Genomic DNA, 18,564 nt, shown 5'->3' with positions numbered 1-18,564 from the left:
TTTAGGTTGCTGACATGTTGTTGGAGCTGTGTGTTACAGAGTTAGAAGATGTGGCTACAGACTCGCAAAGTGGTCGTCTTTCTTCGCAGCCGGTGGTGGTGGAAAGTAGCCATCCATATACAGATGATACTTCAACTAGTGGCACTGTAAAAATACCAGGTAGGGAATACTGATAAGATTTATATGAGAGGAGAAATTATCCAGTTACTTAACATTATGCACATTTGGAGGAACAGACACTTAGATTCAGTTTACGACAATTCATTTTGAATCTTCACTAAAATGTTCAAGTAAATTGGGTAGTTTTACATACCTGTTATAATAAATAACCTTTCTTGAACCTGTTAAATGTATTCTTCGTGCATTCAGGTTCTCTGGGCAGTACTGGATTTGGTACACTGCTGCTCTGCAGCTGTAGATCACTTCTAATTGTTGTTTCATTAGGACATTGGGAACAGCTTGCCCATAATCACATAGTAAATTTTTATCAGGGCCAGAAATAAACTAATTTCTTTGTCCTTGGTCTTAACTATTAGACTATAATTTTTCTCTGTGCATTGTGGTTTCATATTGAATTGATTTAATACTGTCCAAAAGTTAGACTTCTGATGCTGTTAGCCATTTTGCCTCAGCTTGCAGGTATGCTTTGCTCTGACATGCTTTAACAGATCACGTAAGGTTTGGAGTGTTTTGAACATTGTCATGTACAGTTGGCCCAAATTCATGAGTGGTGTGTGGGTCTACACTGTGTAATACTTTCAAGGCAATTATAGGCAAATAATTATCTTAGTAGAAAATAGCTATGTTCTAGCTTGATCATCATAGAACAATCCAAACAATGTTTAAAATCATTGGACTTTTAAAAGCTTACATTTTCCCCATTTTACTTATTGTTTAATTATATAAAGTGCTTTGTTACTTGTCAGGTGCCGAGGGACTCAGAGTAGAATTTGATCGCCAGTGTTCTACAGAGCGGCGCCATGACCCTCTGACCATAATGGATGGCGTCAACAGGATAGTTTCAGTCCGATCAGGTGATGAGAATCAAATGTTATATTTGCTTTATTTTTCCTTAAGTGCTTAGCTTAGCTTATTGTTGAATGTTGGATGAAATATACTCTTATTGTATTGCAAATTGTATAGGTTTATTTTAGGTGGAGAATAGGCTAGAAAAATACATATCAAATATTGATTTACAGTGTTTTTTAATTAACAAAATTTAAAAAATTTAAGCAGTTGTCTCAATACATCAAATTATTTCTGAATCATGCATAACCATTACTAAAACGCATGTAGATTCTGGTAATTATTTAACAAAAGCAACTTTTAATATTTGTGCATATATGCAAAGTAATTTCTAAAGTGTAAATAGTCGTGTATTTTATAGAAGAATTTCAATTTTAATCTGCAGCCTAAATTATTTTTGATAGACTCCACATTTAAAATCTGTTTTAACATTCTAACCTCTATGTATAAAGACCAGTGTAAGCTGGCAGCATGTGGGTAATTGTTTTGGGGCAGGATTGAAACCTACTCTTTAATTTGTTTTACTTTTTAATTTGTCGCTTGGTAATTCTGTTGTGATTTGTAAAATATGTTTCCCTGCCTGTGCCTTAAGATCAAATGTAAATGCTCATTTTACTGTTACATCCCCAAATGGTTCATAGAATCATAGAATATCAAGGTTGGAAGAGACCCCAGAAGGTCATCTAGTCCAACCCCCTGCTCGAAGCAGGACCAATTCCCAGTTAAATCATCCCAGCCAGGGCTTTGTCAAGCCTGACCTTAAAAACCTCTAAGGAAGGAGATTCTACCACCTCCCTAGGTAACGCATTCCAGTGTTTCACCACCCTCATAGTGAAAAAGTTTTTCCTAATATCCAATCTAAACCTCCCCCACTGCAACTTGAGACCATTACTCCTCGTTCTGTCATCTGCTACCATTGAGAACAGTCTAGAGCCATCCTCTTTAGAACCCCCTTTCAGGTAGTTGAAAGCAGCTATCAAATCCCCCCTCATTCTCTTCTGCAGGCTAAACAATCCCAGCTCCCTCAGCCTCTCCTCATAACTCATGTGTTCCAGTCCCCTAATCATTTTTGTTGCCCTTCGCTGGACTCTCTCCAATTTATCCACATCCTTCTTGAAGTGCGGGGCCCAAAACTGGACACAGTACTCCAGATGAGGCCTCACCAATGTCGAATAGAGGGGAACGATCACGTCCCTTGATCTGCTCGCTATGCCCCTACTTATACATCCCAAAATGCCATTGGCATTTATGCCATAGTATGTGTTGTGTACAATTTTCTGTATAACCAAGCTATTTATTTTTAATGAATCTAAACATAATGTGAAACAGTATTTATATAACAGGAGTGCTAGGGTTTTTTTTTCTTTGTAAGAATTTTAACATTCTGGAAATATGGGTTTTACTGCATTAAAGGCAAATCTTTCTGGTCTCAAGTGCTTTAAATAAAATCTGGGCACAGGCTGGAGAGTTTTTAAATTCTATCACTTGCTCTTTCTTCTCCTCCTCCTTCTTTCATTTCCCCTCCCCCTTTCCTTGGATCAAATCATATATCCAGTATCTGTCAGTTTTCTTCTTTCGTTTACTCATCCATGTGGTATTTTCCTTTCTCACTCTCATCAAGTGTGACATTTAAAGTATGGGCAAGCTATGGATCATGATGGCTACCATTTCTGCTGACCCTTCCTCCAAGACGAGAAGTCCATTTTATGGGGCAGTTTGAATCTGTGTAATGGCGTGGGCCTTCTGATCTCCACCATCTCCCTAAACCCAGGTTATTCAAACTGGGACATGTGTCTGCGTAAATGTAGGGAGCAGGAAGGCATGCCTTCACATTGGATCTCATACCAATTTGCACACAAGTTTTATAATGATTGTTTTAGTACTATATTTAAGTTGCTTAATGGTGGTTGACACAGATATGCAATATTGTGAACAAATCTCATTTAGTTGAGTTCAATTTTATTGAATTATGGTAAATATCTTTGGAATTCATTGTATTAAAATGTAAATGTTTTTGTACTATTGTGAGTTATGTGGAACTTCTTTAGCAGGAAGACCAGATTTAATGCAATCTCTGGAAGGTATTAGGAATGTCAGAGGGCTTTTTGGTACAATACATTTGAAGTAGGTTTCAAAGGAAGTACGTGGGGGTGAGGGAAAAGCAAATTCTTTCCTCTGAAGCCAACCTTTTGAAGCCTTGCACTGGGAGGAGAGATCCTTTGTGTACTAATTACCTGCCTCTGGAAACTCCAGGTCAGAGTCCCCTGAACTGTATAAAGGGTGGACTAAACATGTTTATGAATATACTTGTTCTGAGCTGAATCTGTGATGAGCTTGTCACCACAAAGAGAACCCCTTGGGTGGGATGTTGGGCTTTGGCAGGAGCACTTCATGTTAGAAGTGGGGTGATTTCTGGTAAGCTTATTAGCATTGTGTAGGTTCTCTTGTTGTTTTAAATGTTTTCTCTGTAGAACTTTTGTCTTAGGAATAAAATAGGCTTATATAAAAAGGACTGTGTGGTACTTTATAACTATTATCAGTCTCTGCAGAGAGAACAAGCCTCTCTCTGCTGGCAATAACCCCGTGAAGACAGAGAAGTGTGCATCCTGGAAATACCTGATTAGAAGGGAATGAGTTGTAGGTCTCCATCTAGAAAGACAACCGCTGGGGATCTGGAAGCCTCAGAATGGGTGCTGGACCACTGGTGGGAAATACAGGTGCAGTTGCCCTGAACTGTGAGAGTAGGAAAAGATTCTAAATAGTGAATTCATTTTGTATATTGTTATGGATTGCATTTTGCCAACTTTTTATTTTTTCAACAGGAAAGTGGACTTTCAGAAATTTTTACTGACTTTGGTATTAAAACAACTGAAGGCATCTCTTAGATGGCAATTTAAATTGAGCTTTTCAAGCAGGAACAAAGTTGTGTTGTCACGAAATCGCATCTTGTCTTGTGCATGTAAAATAGCTAAAACCCATTAATGTGCTTCATTTACAGATCTTTTTTTTTCTAGAAACATTCATCTAATACTTACAGCAACTTACATCTAGTAGTTATATGATACTTTATCTTTGCCTGAAATAATCATTAATCAGTATAGATGAAAATGTGTGTATGTACTATCCCACTGTAACAGGTCGTGAGTGGTCCGATTGGTCTAGTGAATTGCGAATTCCGGGAGACGAATTAAAGTGGAAGTTTATCAGTGATGGCTCTGTGAATGGATGGGGATGGCGATTCACTGTTTATCCTATCATGCCAGCTGCAGGTAAGTCATATATATGGTAGGAGGAGAGAGAGGATTTACAGACCTGCTTCTCACAATTATATTTATTGCATGATTCAGATATTCATAAGCAAAGGTTGCATTGTCCACTTATACATGTTTATTTAGAAAAGAGAATACATCAACAAAGTAACAAGATACATAAATAAGTGAAGATACAGTTTTAGTATGCTCTCCTTAGAAAGATGACTACCTGGATTAGAAATACTGGTTTTATAGTGAGTGCTAAAAGTGTTAGATCTCAGGCCACTTACTAAGATTCTCATGATAACTAAGTGACTAAAAAAGCTAACAGTTTTTTTTCACAGGGCCTAAAGACCTCCTTTCCGATCGCTGCATTCTTTCTTGTCCATCGATGGATTTGGTAACATGTTTGCTGGATTTCCGCTTGAATTTTGCTTCCAATAGGAGTATAGTTCCTCGCCTAGCAGCATCACTTGCAGCATGTGCTCAATTGAGTGCCCTAGGTAGGTGCAAATTTAAAATGAAGTCTGTTGATTAGATGTAAAAGTTATAGTATAAGCAATTTAAGTTTTCTTTTTGCCATTTTAGCTGCTGGACACAGAATGTGGGCCTTGCAGAGGCTACGGAAGCTGCTAACAACAGAGTTTGGCCAATCTATTAACATAAACCGGATTCTAGGGGATAATGATGGCGAAACACGAACTATGGTAAGAATTATCAGTAGTAACGTCTTGCTCTAATTTGTTAAATGTTCAAATTAATGTAATACTCATGAAGGGTGCCAGATACAACTCTGATAACTGAAATCTGTAGTTAGTTACAGACAGGGAAAGTACAGGTGGGCAGCCCTCCCCACACCAGCCTGCCTGTTAGCTTCAAATGTATTCTGGAGGGCCTTCACTTAGGGACAGAAGATTAGTTCATATTCTCTACTGTTTACTTCTTTGCATCTGGAATTACCAGGAAGGGTGGCGTTTGTGATACGGACACATGCCTGTTAGCAGCTGGGTGGAGCTCATGTTCCACATTGGTTATCAAATTGCAATTAATTTTGCATCACAACTACTGTAAGAATTTCCCTTTTCTAACGTTGTATATTAAGTGTCTATATTCACTTTGCCTTTTGTTGTTTTTTTTCCAGAGTTTCACAGGCAGCGCTTTAGCTGCGTTGGTTAAAGGCCTTCCAGAAGCTTTGCAGCGGCAGTTTGACTATGAAGACCCTATTGTGAGAGGTGGCAAGCAGTTGCTTCACAGCCCTTTCTTTAAGGTAACAAGATACTAATATTGGATAATTAAGTAGCATGGGTCTGTTGGAATTTTATGTTGGCAAGCATGTATGGTAAACAAAGTAAAATGACACTTTCAGAAAACTGCCACATCCTACATCAGGAGCATCTAGTAAAGGGTCCACTGAATTCATGCTTATTTTCAACTGGAGCTTAGTGTCACTGAACTAAATCACACCTCTGTTGCACCCAAAATGCAAGATAGCTTCAGAACTTTTTTTGTTTTTGTTTTTGCAGGTGCTCGTGGCGCTTGCTTGTGATCTAGAATTGGACACTCTTCCTTGCTGTGCAGAGACGCACAAATGGGCTTGGTTCAGAAGATACTGTATGGCCTCCAGGGTTGCAGTTGCTCTTGATAAGAGAACTTCATTGCCTCGCCTTTTCCTTGATGAGGTACTGCAGAAGTATTTTCATAAAGGGTAGCAGAACATGTGGGTGTGCTAAAAAATTAATTACGAAGCTCTGTATTAACAATATACTTAAATCTGAGGAGGAAAATAGGTGAGATTTAAACACACTTATGCCAAGTGTTAAGTAAGAGTAACCGGTATTTTAAGTAATGGTTTCTAATCCAATATAACATTGCAGGTGGCAAAGAAAATCCGAGAATTAATGGCAGATAATGAGAATATGGATGTTCTCCATGAGAGCCATGATGCCTTTAAGAGAGAGCAAGATGAACAGCTTGTGCAGTGGATGAACAGGTTATTATGTTAATCTGCTGTAATGTTCTGGTCTTGTGACATTTCAAAATTGAGTGTTAGAATGAAAAGCTGAGCATATCACAGCTTCCATTTTTAATCTTCCACACTTTTCCTTTGAATTAACTGCAGGAGACCAGATGACTGGACCCTTTCAGCTGGAGGTAGTGGAACTATTTATGGTTGGGGTCATAATCATAGAGGACAGCTTGGAGGTATTGAAGGGGCAAAGGTGAAAGTTCCAACTCCATGTGAAGCCCTTGCCACACTTAGACCTGTGCAATTAATTGGTGGTGAACAGACTCTGTTTGCTGTGACTGCTGATGGGAAGGTAAGGGTTACAATAAATAATGCTTCAAGTTAGACTTCCCTGGCAAACGTCAGCCTGCCAGAGTGAGTGGGATTGGTTGACTCAATGGAAAGTTTACAAAACTTTTATTTAAACAAAACCAAAACAAGCCCCCACGCAGCTGCCAGGCAGGGTGAACTAGTCACCTAGTATAATAAAATTGTCTACTGTACTAAAGAAACATTTTGCACTGTACAGAAGATATTACCAGCTCTAAGCTTAGAGGGCTGTGCTGACCTTAACACAGACATCTGCTTCTCAACAAATGATTAACATTATTTTGAATGGCTACTCTGCTTGATGGGAATGCTGATGTGCTTCATGTTTGTAGAACTGTTGATCAAGAGTTTAACTTAATGGGGGAAAGGAATTTAAACCTTTCTTCTATCTAATTCTATCTAATTTGTGTGATGTAATCAAAAACAAGGAAATTGAAAGTTAAGGTTGAAACTGTGGGCTTAATACTTCATTGTATGATAGTACCCCGCAGACATTCAATATCACACTGTGCCAGTCATAGAATCATAGAATATCAGGGTTGGAAAGGACCTCAGGAGGTCATCTAGTCCAACCTCCTGCTCAGAGCAGGACCAATCCCCAACTAAATCATCCCCGCCAGGGCTTTGTCAAGCCTGACCTTAAAAACTTCTAAGGAAGGAGATTCCGCCACCTCCCTAGGTAACGCATTCCAGTGTTTCACCACCCTCCTAGTGAAACAGTTTTTCCTAATATCCAACCTAAATATCCCCCACTGCAACTTGAGACCATTACTCCTCGTTCTGTCATCTGCTACCATTGAGAACAGTCTAGATCCCTCCTCTTTGGAACCCCCTTTCAGGTAGTTGAAAACAGCTATCAGATCCCCCCTCATTCTTCTCTTCCGCAGACTAAACAATCCCAGTTCCCCTCAGCCTCTCCTCATAAGTCATGTGTTCCAGTCCCCTAATCATTTTTGTTGCCCTCCGCTGGACGTTTTCCAATTTTTCCACATCCTTCTTGTAGTGTGGGGCCCAAACCTGGACACAGTACTCCAGATGGCCTCACCAATGTCGAATAGAGTGGAACGATCACGTCCCTCTATCTGCTGGCAATGCCCCTACTTATACATCCCAAAATGCCGTTGGCCTTCTTGGCAACAAGGGCACACTGTTGACTCACATCCAGCTTCTCGTCCACTGTAACCCCTAGGTCCTTTTCTGCAGAACTACTGTCTAGCTATTCGGTCCCTAGTCTGTAGTGGTGCATGGGATTCTTCCGTCTTAAGTGCAGGACTCTGCACTTGTCCTTGTTGAACCTCATCAGAATTCTTTTGGCCCAATCCTCTAATTTGTCTAGGGCCCTCTGTATCCTATCCCTCCCCTCCAGCGTATCTACCACTCCTCCCAGTTTCGTGTCATCTGCAAACTTGCTGAGGGTGCAATCCACACCATCCTCCAGATCATTAATGAAGATATTGAACAGAACTGTCCCAAGGACCGACCCTTGGGGCACTCCACTTGATACCGGCTGCCAACTAGACATGGAGCCATTGATCACTACCCTTTGAGCCTGACAATCTAGCCAGCTTTTCTATCAGATTCATGAAATAGAGACAGACAGGGAAAATTTAGTTGTGAGAATGCCTTAATTTTTTTTCTTAAGCCTAGTTTGTGTAAACTAAATTTTTAAGGTAATTTAGAAAATTACTTTCTACTATGTAAATGCGTGTAACTGACTCTTAAAATATCGGGGTAATACATAGCTATTATTAACCTCTTGGACAATAAAAGCCTGTATATCAGTACTGCTTAGCAAGCCTACAGAGTTTGCGCTAAAACATCCTTTCGAAATGGTTCATGGGGAAAAAGCTTCTGAGTTCAGAACAGCTGCTTAAAACTAAGTCACATGAAAGTTCCCTCTTCTCCCCGTAAGAGAAGTTTAACTTATGCACTAATGTAGCTTGCTGATATCAAGTGTAAAGACAAAGCCATATATATAGTTACACTAAGTATATATATCCTGTACTTTCCAGGAAAGAAAATTCAGATGTGCAAAGAATGTTTCTGTCCTTTGTGTCACTAAGGAAGCAATGAATACTACAATTAATTGCACTGAGTGTAAGATGTAGTTTAAATGAATGTTCCTATCCAGGAAATTAACAATATAAAATACACTTTTTTCATTCATTGAAGCTTTATGCCACTGGATATGGTGCAGGTGGCAGGCTTGGAATTGGAGGGACTGAATCAGTTTCCACACCAACATTACTGGAATCCATTCAGCATGTGTTCATAAAGAAAGTTGCTGTGAACTCAGGAGGAAAGCACTGTTTGGCACTATCTTCAGAAGGAGAAGTTTATTCTTGGGGTGAGGCAGAAGATGGTAAACTGGGTCATGGAAACAGAAGGTAACATTTTGAAAACCTTTTATGTTGAAACGTTGATGCATATGTATTAATGGGATTTATATAGTTGAAGCATAGTACAAATATTTCCTAATCTATAGGTAGATCAAAGTCCTAGCTTTCTGTACCTACACAAGGATTGGCTTTTTTTGAAACTAGAGAAGCCAGTACAATACTTTAATAAAATATTTTTAGGGGGAAAAAAAAAGTAGTCAAACTCTGATTTTTGTTATTGGCTATATATTGTATTGTAACAAATCCATGGCTACCTCAGTGGGTTGCACATTCTGGCTATTTGGAACTTCATGGCACTACAGGGATTAAAATTTAAGTTTCTCCTGCTCCAAAGGCACAAGCCCCATACTGCTTGAGCTGAACGAGAAACTCCATTCTCTGGTAGAGGCACAGGGATTATGACAGAGTATGGCAGTTCTGATTCCATCTAGTAGGGATAGTGTACATTTTACACTAGCAATTTCATCGCAATATGTTAAATTGTATTTTTAGTGAACATTTATCTCCAAAAATGAATCAGTGTTTTGACTCCTTTGTTTTAATTAAGCCATTACTACTGTGTTGGTTTTATCTGGTAAGTTGTAGTAGGACAAATTAGCTGAAATGACACAAAGGAGTCTGAACAGTTTTGAGGTGTTCAAGTGATACTTCACAATCAAAATGAAAATGTTAACAGAATGCACAGTAAGTGACTATATGCTTATAATCCACAATTATGCATAAAGCTGCGATTTAGTCACAGAGGTCACGGAATCCGTGACTTCCAAAGACTTCTGTGACTTCAGCCAGTGCAGGCTGCAGGGCCCCTGCTGCCTACGGAGGAAGGGAGGGGCAGTAGGGAACCCCCATTGCTCTTTGCTTCTGCAGGTGGCAGGGGACCCCCACCGCTCTCTGTCTCCACGGGAGGAAAGGGGGACCCCCGGAGCTCTGAGCTGTTAGCGGAGGGGGACCCTGCAGCTCCAAAACCCCACAGGTGGTTGAGGTCCCTGGACCTCCCAGGCCACCCACAGCTGCTCAGGTTCCCCATTTTGTCATGGATATTTTTAGTAAAAGTCAAGGACAGGTCATGGGCTTCTGTGAATTTTTCATTATTGCCCATGACTTTTATTAAAAATACAAAATCTTAGCCTTAATTATGCACATGGAAACTCATTGATAAAATATGTTAGTAAATGCTTCTAGCCTGTGTGAACCTATACGAATAGGATTATTCTGAATGATTTTTTTCAAACTTATTTTCGTTAGGAAAATGACAAGAAACAAGTAATATTTCAAAATGAGCAAAAGGATTCTTGAGAGAGTTGCTAGTTATGTATGTTACTTAATCAGAGCATTTTATTCCTTTTTTTTGTCTGTTTAAACAATTATATTTCAGTCCCTGTGATCGTCCTCGTGTAATTGAGTCTTTGCGAGGGATAGAAGTAGTTGACATCGCTGCTGGTGGAGCACACAGTGCATGTATTACTGCAGCAGGGGATCTTTACACATGGGGGAAAGGGAGATACGGACGCCTTGGGCATGGAGATAGTGAGGATCAGCTAAAACCCAAACTGGTGAGATGGTGATATTGGTATTAATGACCTGCAGTTTGAATGTCTGTTCTAAATATTTTGCTTTTTTAAATTTTTGCATGTAAAGAATAAAGGTAGAAATGTTTAGAGAAAATGAGAATGAACTTACCATTCTATTTTAAGAGAGAGGAATGCGTTAAATAAAATGCAATTACAGAACTTTGCCAGCAAGCACTGGTAAAGGAGCTGCATTGCAGCAGAGGAACAAATAAATGCTAAGCATGCAGCAGCAGCTGATCCCATAATAAGGGCTGGAGCCATTGGAACTCATCCACACACACGATTTAAAAAAAAATTGACCTCCCATACAAGAAATGGAAATAATTTCTGATCGCGTGAACAAAATTCAGCCATCCAAGTAGGCTCTGTCCCTTACTCCAGTCAATAAAATATGTTGCCTCCTCACCAATAGCTCCTCTGCTGTAAGTCCTACCAGTGCTTCCCTGTTTTTTCTGAAAATGGGCAGGCATCCCACTCTGTCTTACGCACGCTACTCCCTTCTCTTCCTTTCCCTTCCCGCCTCGCTTCCGGCTTGAAAAAAATGTCAATGCAGTGCTCAGCAATAAGAACAATTGCAACTGGTTTTTTTTGGTTGTAGAATTGTGTACTTAATTCTGGGAATCCAATACCGAGATACCGTTAAGAGAAAAATGTTTTTGTTAACCAGTATTGTTAACGGTTATAATTTTGGTAGAGGAGTTTCTAAAGTAGATAGTCATAATAATGCTTGTTCACGTCCATGCCACATTAGGTGTGCGCACGCCGCGTGCACGAGCGTTGGAAACTTTCCCCCTGCGCGGCTCCCGTCGGGCCGGCGGGGCCCCCCGAGTGGAGCAACTGTGCCGTGCGTATATACCCCTTCTGGCCTGACCCCCTCCAGTTCCTTCTGACCGTCCGTGGCGGTGCTGGAACAACCTCTCTCTTGTAGAAGAGCAGTCCCTTAGCCTTCAGAGTAGCTGTGATCAGTTAGTTAACCTACCTTTATTGTGGACACTTAAGTGATTAGGTGCTTGGAGGCTTCCAGCACCTGCCCTGGGCTGCGGGGCGTGCCGCAGGCCCACGGCTTCAAGGTTTGCGCCATGTGTTGCAAACCTATGCTAGTTCGTGACCCCCACGACTCATGTCTACGTTGCCTGGGGAATTGACATCAAACTAAATGGTGTAGGATTTGCAAGGCGTTTAAGCCAAGAACAAGGAAAGAAAGAGACTTTTTTGTTTAAAGCAGCTGTTGGTGGCTGCATTGCAGCCTCCAGGCCCAGAGCGCCCGATGACTGATGTCCGTGAGCTGTAGCTCACGAAAGCTCATGCTCAAATAAATTGGTTAGTCTCTAAGGTGCCACAAGTACTCCTTTTCTTTTTGCGATGTCTGTTCAGGCATCCTTGGTGCGTAGTGCTCCGGAGCCGTCGAGAGACCCGGTACTGGCTAAGCACTGTAAACTGTGGGCCCCAGAGCACCAGACTCACCCGCAGCACCTCTCGTCCTCCCTGGTGCAGCCTCCGGCACAGCCAAAAGGAAGGCACGATCGTTCCCCACACGAGAGGCCGGTGCTTCCCAAGGCCCTGAGCGCTAAGAGCAGGAAGACCGTGGTACCGGCGCCGACACCGGTGGTCCTGGCAGCACAAGCCCCACCGAGCCCAGACCTAAGTGAGCTCAGTGTGGACGATGGGCTCAAGGGCATAACGGATCAGCCCGCCACGCCTGGCACCTTTGAGGCTGCAAAGGACCTCATCGAGCTGTTGGCGGCGAGCCCCCTCCCGTGTGGCGAGAACCCTCCGGCACCCATGCCTTAGGTGCTGTCGAGGGGTAAGCCGGCAATGGTGTGCCACTCAAGGACGCTGTCCCGGCACCGCTCCCGGAGTTGGTCCTGGTCGAGCTCTGACTCCACGGACTCTCAGTTGCCAGCGGCCCAGAAGGAAGTCGCGGCACCGGGAGTGGGTCAGCACGAGAAAGTACCGGGAAGGGCACACCGCTCTCCAGCACCACTGAGAGACCGGCACCAGGAGGAGTTGAGACGGCCCTCGCCAGAGGACTCCCGCAGATGGTCCCGGTCCAGGGAACGGTGGCACTGATGGCACCGCTCCCACTCAGCCAGGAGCCGCTTATTCTCCCACCGGTGCAGATCGTTGGCACCGCCATGGCCTTTGCCATCAGCGTCACCCCAGTCCGGCGCCGACTCCGGCCGCTATAGCTACCTGCACCGGGCCCTGGACAGCAGGGACCCTCAGGTGGGCTGGCAACTGCAATGGGGGCCGCCAGGCCATTGGCCTTTCTGGACCCACTGGGCCTATCAGGAGCACCATGGCCCAGGGCAAGTTACTTGGTGCAGCGGTCCCGGTCCCTGCACTGATGTCAGATGGTGCCAGAGGCTACAGTATCCAGGCCTCCAGAATCCCCTCAGAATAAACCAGAGAGACTGGCACCGAGTCTGGTGCTGTCCCATGGACTCCTGCCCCGGCCCAAGCCGGAGGCCCCTCCCATGGGAGAAGGGGAGCAGGAGGACTAACCAGAGAGAGTCAAGCAGCAGCTAACTTCCTCGTCATCCCAACATGAGGCAGTGGCAGGTACAGAGGTGTCTGGCCCTCCACTGATAGATCATAGAGCCCACCAGGAGTTGCTGGCAGGGTCGCCCAGAACTTGGGGTTGCAGGCCAAGGAGACGGTTGAGCAGGAGAACCCCATGGTGGACCTTTTGAGCCCCAAAGGTCCATCCAGAATAGCGCTCCCGCTCATTAAGAACATTCAGTCCAACTATAAGACCATATGGCAGACCCCAGCCTCCAATGGCCAAAGGAGTGGAGCGTAAACACTTAGATGTGGCAAAGGGCTATGAGTTCCTGTTCTGCCACCCGAGTCCATGCTCCATAGTGGTCTCAGCGGTAAACGAAGGGGAGCACCATGGTCAGCAGTTCCCGCCCCTGAGGCCAAGGAGGTGAAATGCCTGGACCTTTTTGGCAGAAAGGTGTACTCATCTAGGGGCCTTCAGCTGAGGATTGTGAACCAGCAGGCTATCCTCAACAGGCACAATTTCAACTCCTGGACGGTGGTGGGGAAGTTAAGGACAACCTCCCGCAAGGTTCCCAACAGGAGTTCATGGCCCTGGAGGACGAGGGCAAAGCAGTAGCCAAGACTTCTCTCCAGGCCTCCCTGGATTCGGCAGACGTGGTGGCTAGAACAATTGCATCGGGGTGGTCATGAGGTGCTCGGCGTGGCTCCAGGAGTCAGGCCTGCTGCCTGAGGTCCAGAATACACTCCAGGACCTCCCCTTCAAAGGGTCCAGGCTCTTCTTGGACCAGACAGACACGAGGCTGCCCAGTCTTAAGGATTTGCGAGCTACGCTCAAGTCGCTGGGTATGCACACCCCGGTGACCCAGAGGAAGCTCTTTAAGCTGCAGCCTCCCCCTCATCGCCAGTACCAGCCTCGCCATAGGCATGAGCCTTACCGTAGGCGAGGCAGGGATAAAGGGCGATGGCACAACAACAACAGTAACAATAATGTGCCGGGCCAGAACCAAGGCCAGCACAAAGCTCAGCCAGGCACTAAGCCAGGCTTTTGAAGGTGCGCTCGAAGACAGCGTACCAGTTCAGTCACCGGATCCATCCCTTTGTTTCCTGAACCGCCTGTCCTGTTTCTCTTGTGTGTGGTCCACCATTGGGTCTTACGCACGGTATGGAACGGGTACTCGCTGCCGTTCGCACCCCTCCCAGCCTCCTTCCCCGTCCCTCTTCAGGGTCCCCTCTAACGAGCATCTCCTAAAGAAGGAAGTCCGCTCACTGCTAGAGGCGGGGGCGGTAGAGGCGGTGCCACACAGCCTAAGGGGGAAGGGGTTCTACTCCCAGTACTTCCTCATCCCCAAGGCCAAAGGGGGCCTTCACCCCATCCTAGACCTGTGCGGGCTCAACAAGTTCCTGGTCAAGGCCCGGTTCTGCATGGTTTCTCTGGGCACCATAATCCCTTCCCTGGATCCGGGGGACTGGTACGCTGCCTTCAACATGAAGGACACGTACTTTCATATCGCCATCCATCCAGCACATCAGCGGTTCCTACGTTTCACCGTGGGCCAAGAACATTACCAGTTTGTGGTTCTCCCGTTCCGTCTAGCCGCGGCCCCACGGGTGTTCACGAAGTGCATGGCAGTGGTGGCAGCCTTCTTACGGAGGCAGAGAATCCAAGTGTAGCCGTACCTCGACGACTGTCTTCTGGCGGGCCAATCGGAGGCGTAAGTGCGGGGCAATGTGGATGTGGCCCTGAGATTGTTCTGCGAGCTGGGGCTCCTGGTCAACGTCCCCAAGTCCGCGCTCGTACCCACGCAGAAAGTGGAATTCATGGGGGCGGTCCTGGACGCGGTGCAGACCAAGGCAAGCCTTCCAGTATCCCGCTTCTGAGCTATCCAGCAAGCGGTTGCCTCCCTGCTCCAGTTTCCACCGACAATGGCCAGGTGCTGCCTGCGGCTGTTGGGCCACATGGTAGCATGCACGCATGTGGTCAGGCATGCCAGACTGAGACTCAGAACTCTGCAGGCGTGGCTCGCGCGGGTGTACCTCCCAGGCAGGGACCCCCTGGAATTGGTAGTGACAGCCCCAAGGGACATGCTGGACTCCCTGCTGTGGTGGCAGTCCCAGCCTGTGGTTTGCAAAGGCATCCCCTTTGCTGCCCCACAACCGGACCTGACGCTGGTGATGGATGCGTCAGACCACGGTTGGGGGGCTCACCTGGGGGACCTCAAGATGCAGGGGTTGTGGTCCAGAGCAGAGCGGTTGCTCCATATCAATGTGAAGGAGCTCAGGGCGGTTCGTCTCACCTGCCAGACCTTTCACGCCACTCTCAGTGGTCACAGCATGACAGTTCTGACAGACAATACTACTGCCATGTTTTATATAAACAAACAGGGTGGGCTCGTTCCTTGCCACTCTGTCGCGAGGCTCTCCTCCTCTGGGACCTTTGCATAGCCTGTGCAATTCACCTCGAGGCTTCCTATCTCCTGGGGGTATGAAACGAGCTGGCGGACTCTTTCAGTAGGTCATACCACATGCACGTGTGGATGCTCAGGGCGGACATCGTGCTTTTGCTCTTCTGTGGGTGGGGGTTTCCCGGGGTAGACCTGTTTGCCACCAGGGCCAACGCCCAGGGCCCGTGGTTCTGCTTGTTCCAAGGCCGCAGCCCGCGCTCGCTCGCGGACGTGTTTGCAATCCTGTGGAGAGAGGGCTTGATGTATGCCTTCCGCCCGCTCCCCTTGGTACACAAGGTCCTACTCAATGTGTAAAGGGACAGGGTGGTGGTGATCCTCGCCCAGCCTGGGCCTGCCAGCACTGGTACACATGGCTACTAGAGCTGCCAGTGGTGGCCCCAGTAGTCCTGTCCCTACACCGGGACCTCATTAAGCAGGACGGCGGGTGGCTTCTCCACCCCGACCTACAGTCACTGCACCTGAGGGCGTGGAGGCTCTGTGGCTAAACGCCCTGGAGAGCCAGTGCTCTCTTCCCGTGCAGCAGATTCTGCTTGGAATCAGAAAGCCCTCTACCAGGGCAACCTATGCGGCCAAGTGGAAAAGGTTCTCATGTTGGTGTGAACCCTGACAGGCCTCGGTGCAGGCCATCCTGGAGTACCTCCTGCACCTCAAGCAGCAAGGGCTAGCCCCGCCCTCACTCAGAGTGCACCTGGCGGCCATCTCTGCCTTCCGTCCGGGGTTCTCGGGGGGCTCGGTGTTTTCCCACCCAATGGTGGGACAGCTCCTTAAAGGGTTGGAGAGGGTATTTCCATACTCCCGCCCCCCAGTCCCTCCATGGAACCTTAACCTGGTCCTCTCTAAAATCATGGGACCCCCTTTTGAGCCGTTTGCTTCCTGTTCTCTCCTCCACCTTTCCTGGAAGGTGGCATTTCTGGTTGCCATTACCTCGGCCAGAAGGGTGTCCGAACTGAGGGCCCTCACCTCTGAGCCACCGTATACAGTATTTCACAAGGACAAGGTGCAGCTCCGGCCGCATCCCAAGTTCCTCCCTAAGGTGGTCTCCCAATTCCATTTGGGCTAGGACATTTATCTGCCGTTGTTCTTCCCGAAACCCCATGTGGACCGAGTCATCGCAGCTTGCACACCCTGGATGTGCATTGAGCACTGGCGTTCTATTTGGAGCGCACCAAGCCCTTTCGCAAATTTGCGCAGCTGTTTGTGACTGTAGCCGAGAGAATGAAAGGCCTCCCACTGTCGGCGCAGCGGATTTTGTCATGGATTACAAGCTGCATCCGGGCGTGCTATGAGCTCGCAGGTGTTCCGGCTCCGGCGGTCACGGCCCACTTGACCAGGGTGCAAGTGAATTCCACGGCTTTCCTGGGACAGGTCCCGATCCAGGAGATCTGCAGAGCAGCCACCTGGTCCTCGGTGCACACCTTCACAACCCGCTACGTGGTCAACTAGCAGGCCAGAGAGGACGCGGGGGTTGGCAGAGCAGTCCTCTGAGCAGTTGTTCCGTGACTCCTACCCTCCAGAAGTAAGCTTGTGATTCACCTAATGTGTAATGGATGTGAAAAAGCACTCGAAGAAAAAACGGTTACTTACTTTCTCGTAACTGTTTTTCTTCGAAGATGTGGTGTTCACGTCCATTCCACCACCCACCCTCCTACCCCTCTGTTGGAGTCAACGGCAAGAAGGAACTGGAGGGGGTCGGGCTGGCAGGGGTATATATGCACGGCACAGTGGCGCCACTCGGGGGGCCCCGCCGGCCTGACAGGAGCCGCTAAGGGGAAAAGTTTCCAATGCTCGTGCATGTGGCGTGCGCGCACCTAATGTGGAATGGACGTGAACACCACATCTCGAAGAACAACAGTTACGAGGAAGTAACTATTTTTTATTTGCAATTTGGAATAAAAAAAATCCAAGAAAGTTAGATATCCTGATTAGTAGGCTAGCTATAATTCAGACTTCACAATTTCATGGTAACTAGCCTTTCATAATTTAAATGAAGATTGTTGGTTCTGCTACAAGATTACTTGACACTTGAACTGGCAATTTAATTTATCATCTGTACTCGACTGTTACAATATGAAGGTGAGCATTTCAGAAAATACAATGTTGACTAGTTTCATACTATTGTTTAGATGCTTGAATATTATAAACCAGCAAATAGCTATTTGCAAACATGCATTTTTATTCAGTTTATGTAATACACAATAAAAGTCAGAAACCAGAAATTGAAGTTCATAAAACCTATTCCTTGTTTACCTTAAACATAGCAGCAGCTGTTTTTTCTGATTTTTTTTGTTAACTATAGTGAGAATTTACTTGAGCAAAATAAAAGGAATAACCCAAGTATTTAAAATATGTACGGTACATTTAGTTATCTTTTTGTTGGGTTGAAAATACTAAAGTTTTCTTGACTGTTAGTGACTTCACTCATTGATGTGGTCCTGAGGTGTAATCACACCCTCAATTCTCAATAGAGTTCCTGCAAGTTGACTGTTTTTATTTGACTTACTGTTTGAAATTAAAAAGTTGAGACTTCTTAATGTAAACAAAAAATGGTGATGGTCTTTCAGGTGGAAGCATTGCAGGGCTATCGTGTGATTGATATAGCCTGTGGTAGTGGAGATGCGCAGACGTTGTGCCTGACCGATGATGATACTGTCTGGTCATGGGGTGATGGAGATTATGGAAAACTTGGGAGAGGGGGCAGTGATGGCTGTAAAGTACCAATGAAGGTATTTATATTTACATCCGTTTAAACACACTCATTTTAGAGAAGAGTAATGAAAAGTGAGTTACCAATTTGTAGAAGATTCCCCTTGTCTTGGGAGATAAAGGTTTTCCTGGTGGTTACCACTGAGACAGCTCAGTTAGGCACACTGACTGGTAATATAGCCTTGTGCTTGTATGTCTGAGTTACAAGGGTTGCCCTTAGTTTTTCTTTCTCTTTTGGCAATATTGTTGCTTCCTGTGGTATTCCTAATTTTAAGTTTAGAGAATCTCTCAAACCAGTAGAATCTCCTGACA

The 18,564-nt window shown here is 45.5% G+C and overlaps 1 protein-coding gene across 1 annotated transcript in view; it reads left to right on the top strand.

Annotated features, from left to right (window-relative positions):
• HERC2 (HECT and RLD domain containing E3 ubiquitin protein ligase 2) overlaps positions 1-18,564 on the top strand; it is a 201,604-nt gene that overhangs the window by 157,130 nt on the left and 25,910 nt on the right. Inside the window, exons 70-81 of the mRNA XM_084623550.1 lie at positions 6-159; positions 927-1,034; positions 4,164-4,295; positions 4,622-4,780; positions 4,866-4,984; positions 5,419-5,544; positions 5,801-5,956; positions 6,152-6,267; positions 6,397-6,595; positions 8,785-8,999; positions 10,387-10,564; positions 18,111-18,272. Of these exons, the coding sequence (XP_084479676.1) occupies positions 6-159; positions 927-1,034; positions 4,164-4,295; positions 4,622-4,780; positions 4,866-4,984; positions 5,419-5,544; positions 5,801-5,956; positions 6,152-6,267; positions 6,397-6,595; positions 8,785-8,999; positions 10,387-10,564; positions 18,111-18,272 (1,824 nt within the window). The remainder of the gene's footprint in view (positions 1-5; positions 160-926; positions 1,035-4,163; positions 4,296-4,621; positions 4,781-4,865; positions 4,985-5,418; positions 5,545-5,800; positions 5,957-6,151; positions 6,268-6,396; positions 6,596-8,784; positions 9,000-10,386; positions 10,565-18,110; positions 18,273-18,564) is intronic.

This window comes from Lepidochelys olivacea, assembly GCF_965140295.1.
Source record: "Lepidochelys olivacea isolate rLepOli2 genome assembly, chromosome: 1".
NCBI classification, from domain to species: Eukaryota; Metazoa; Chordata; order Testudines; family Cheloniidae; genus Lepidochelys; species Lepidochelys olivacea.
Note: the sequence above shows the minus strand (reverse complement) of the source record. Positions and strands in the feature narration are given on the sequence as shown.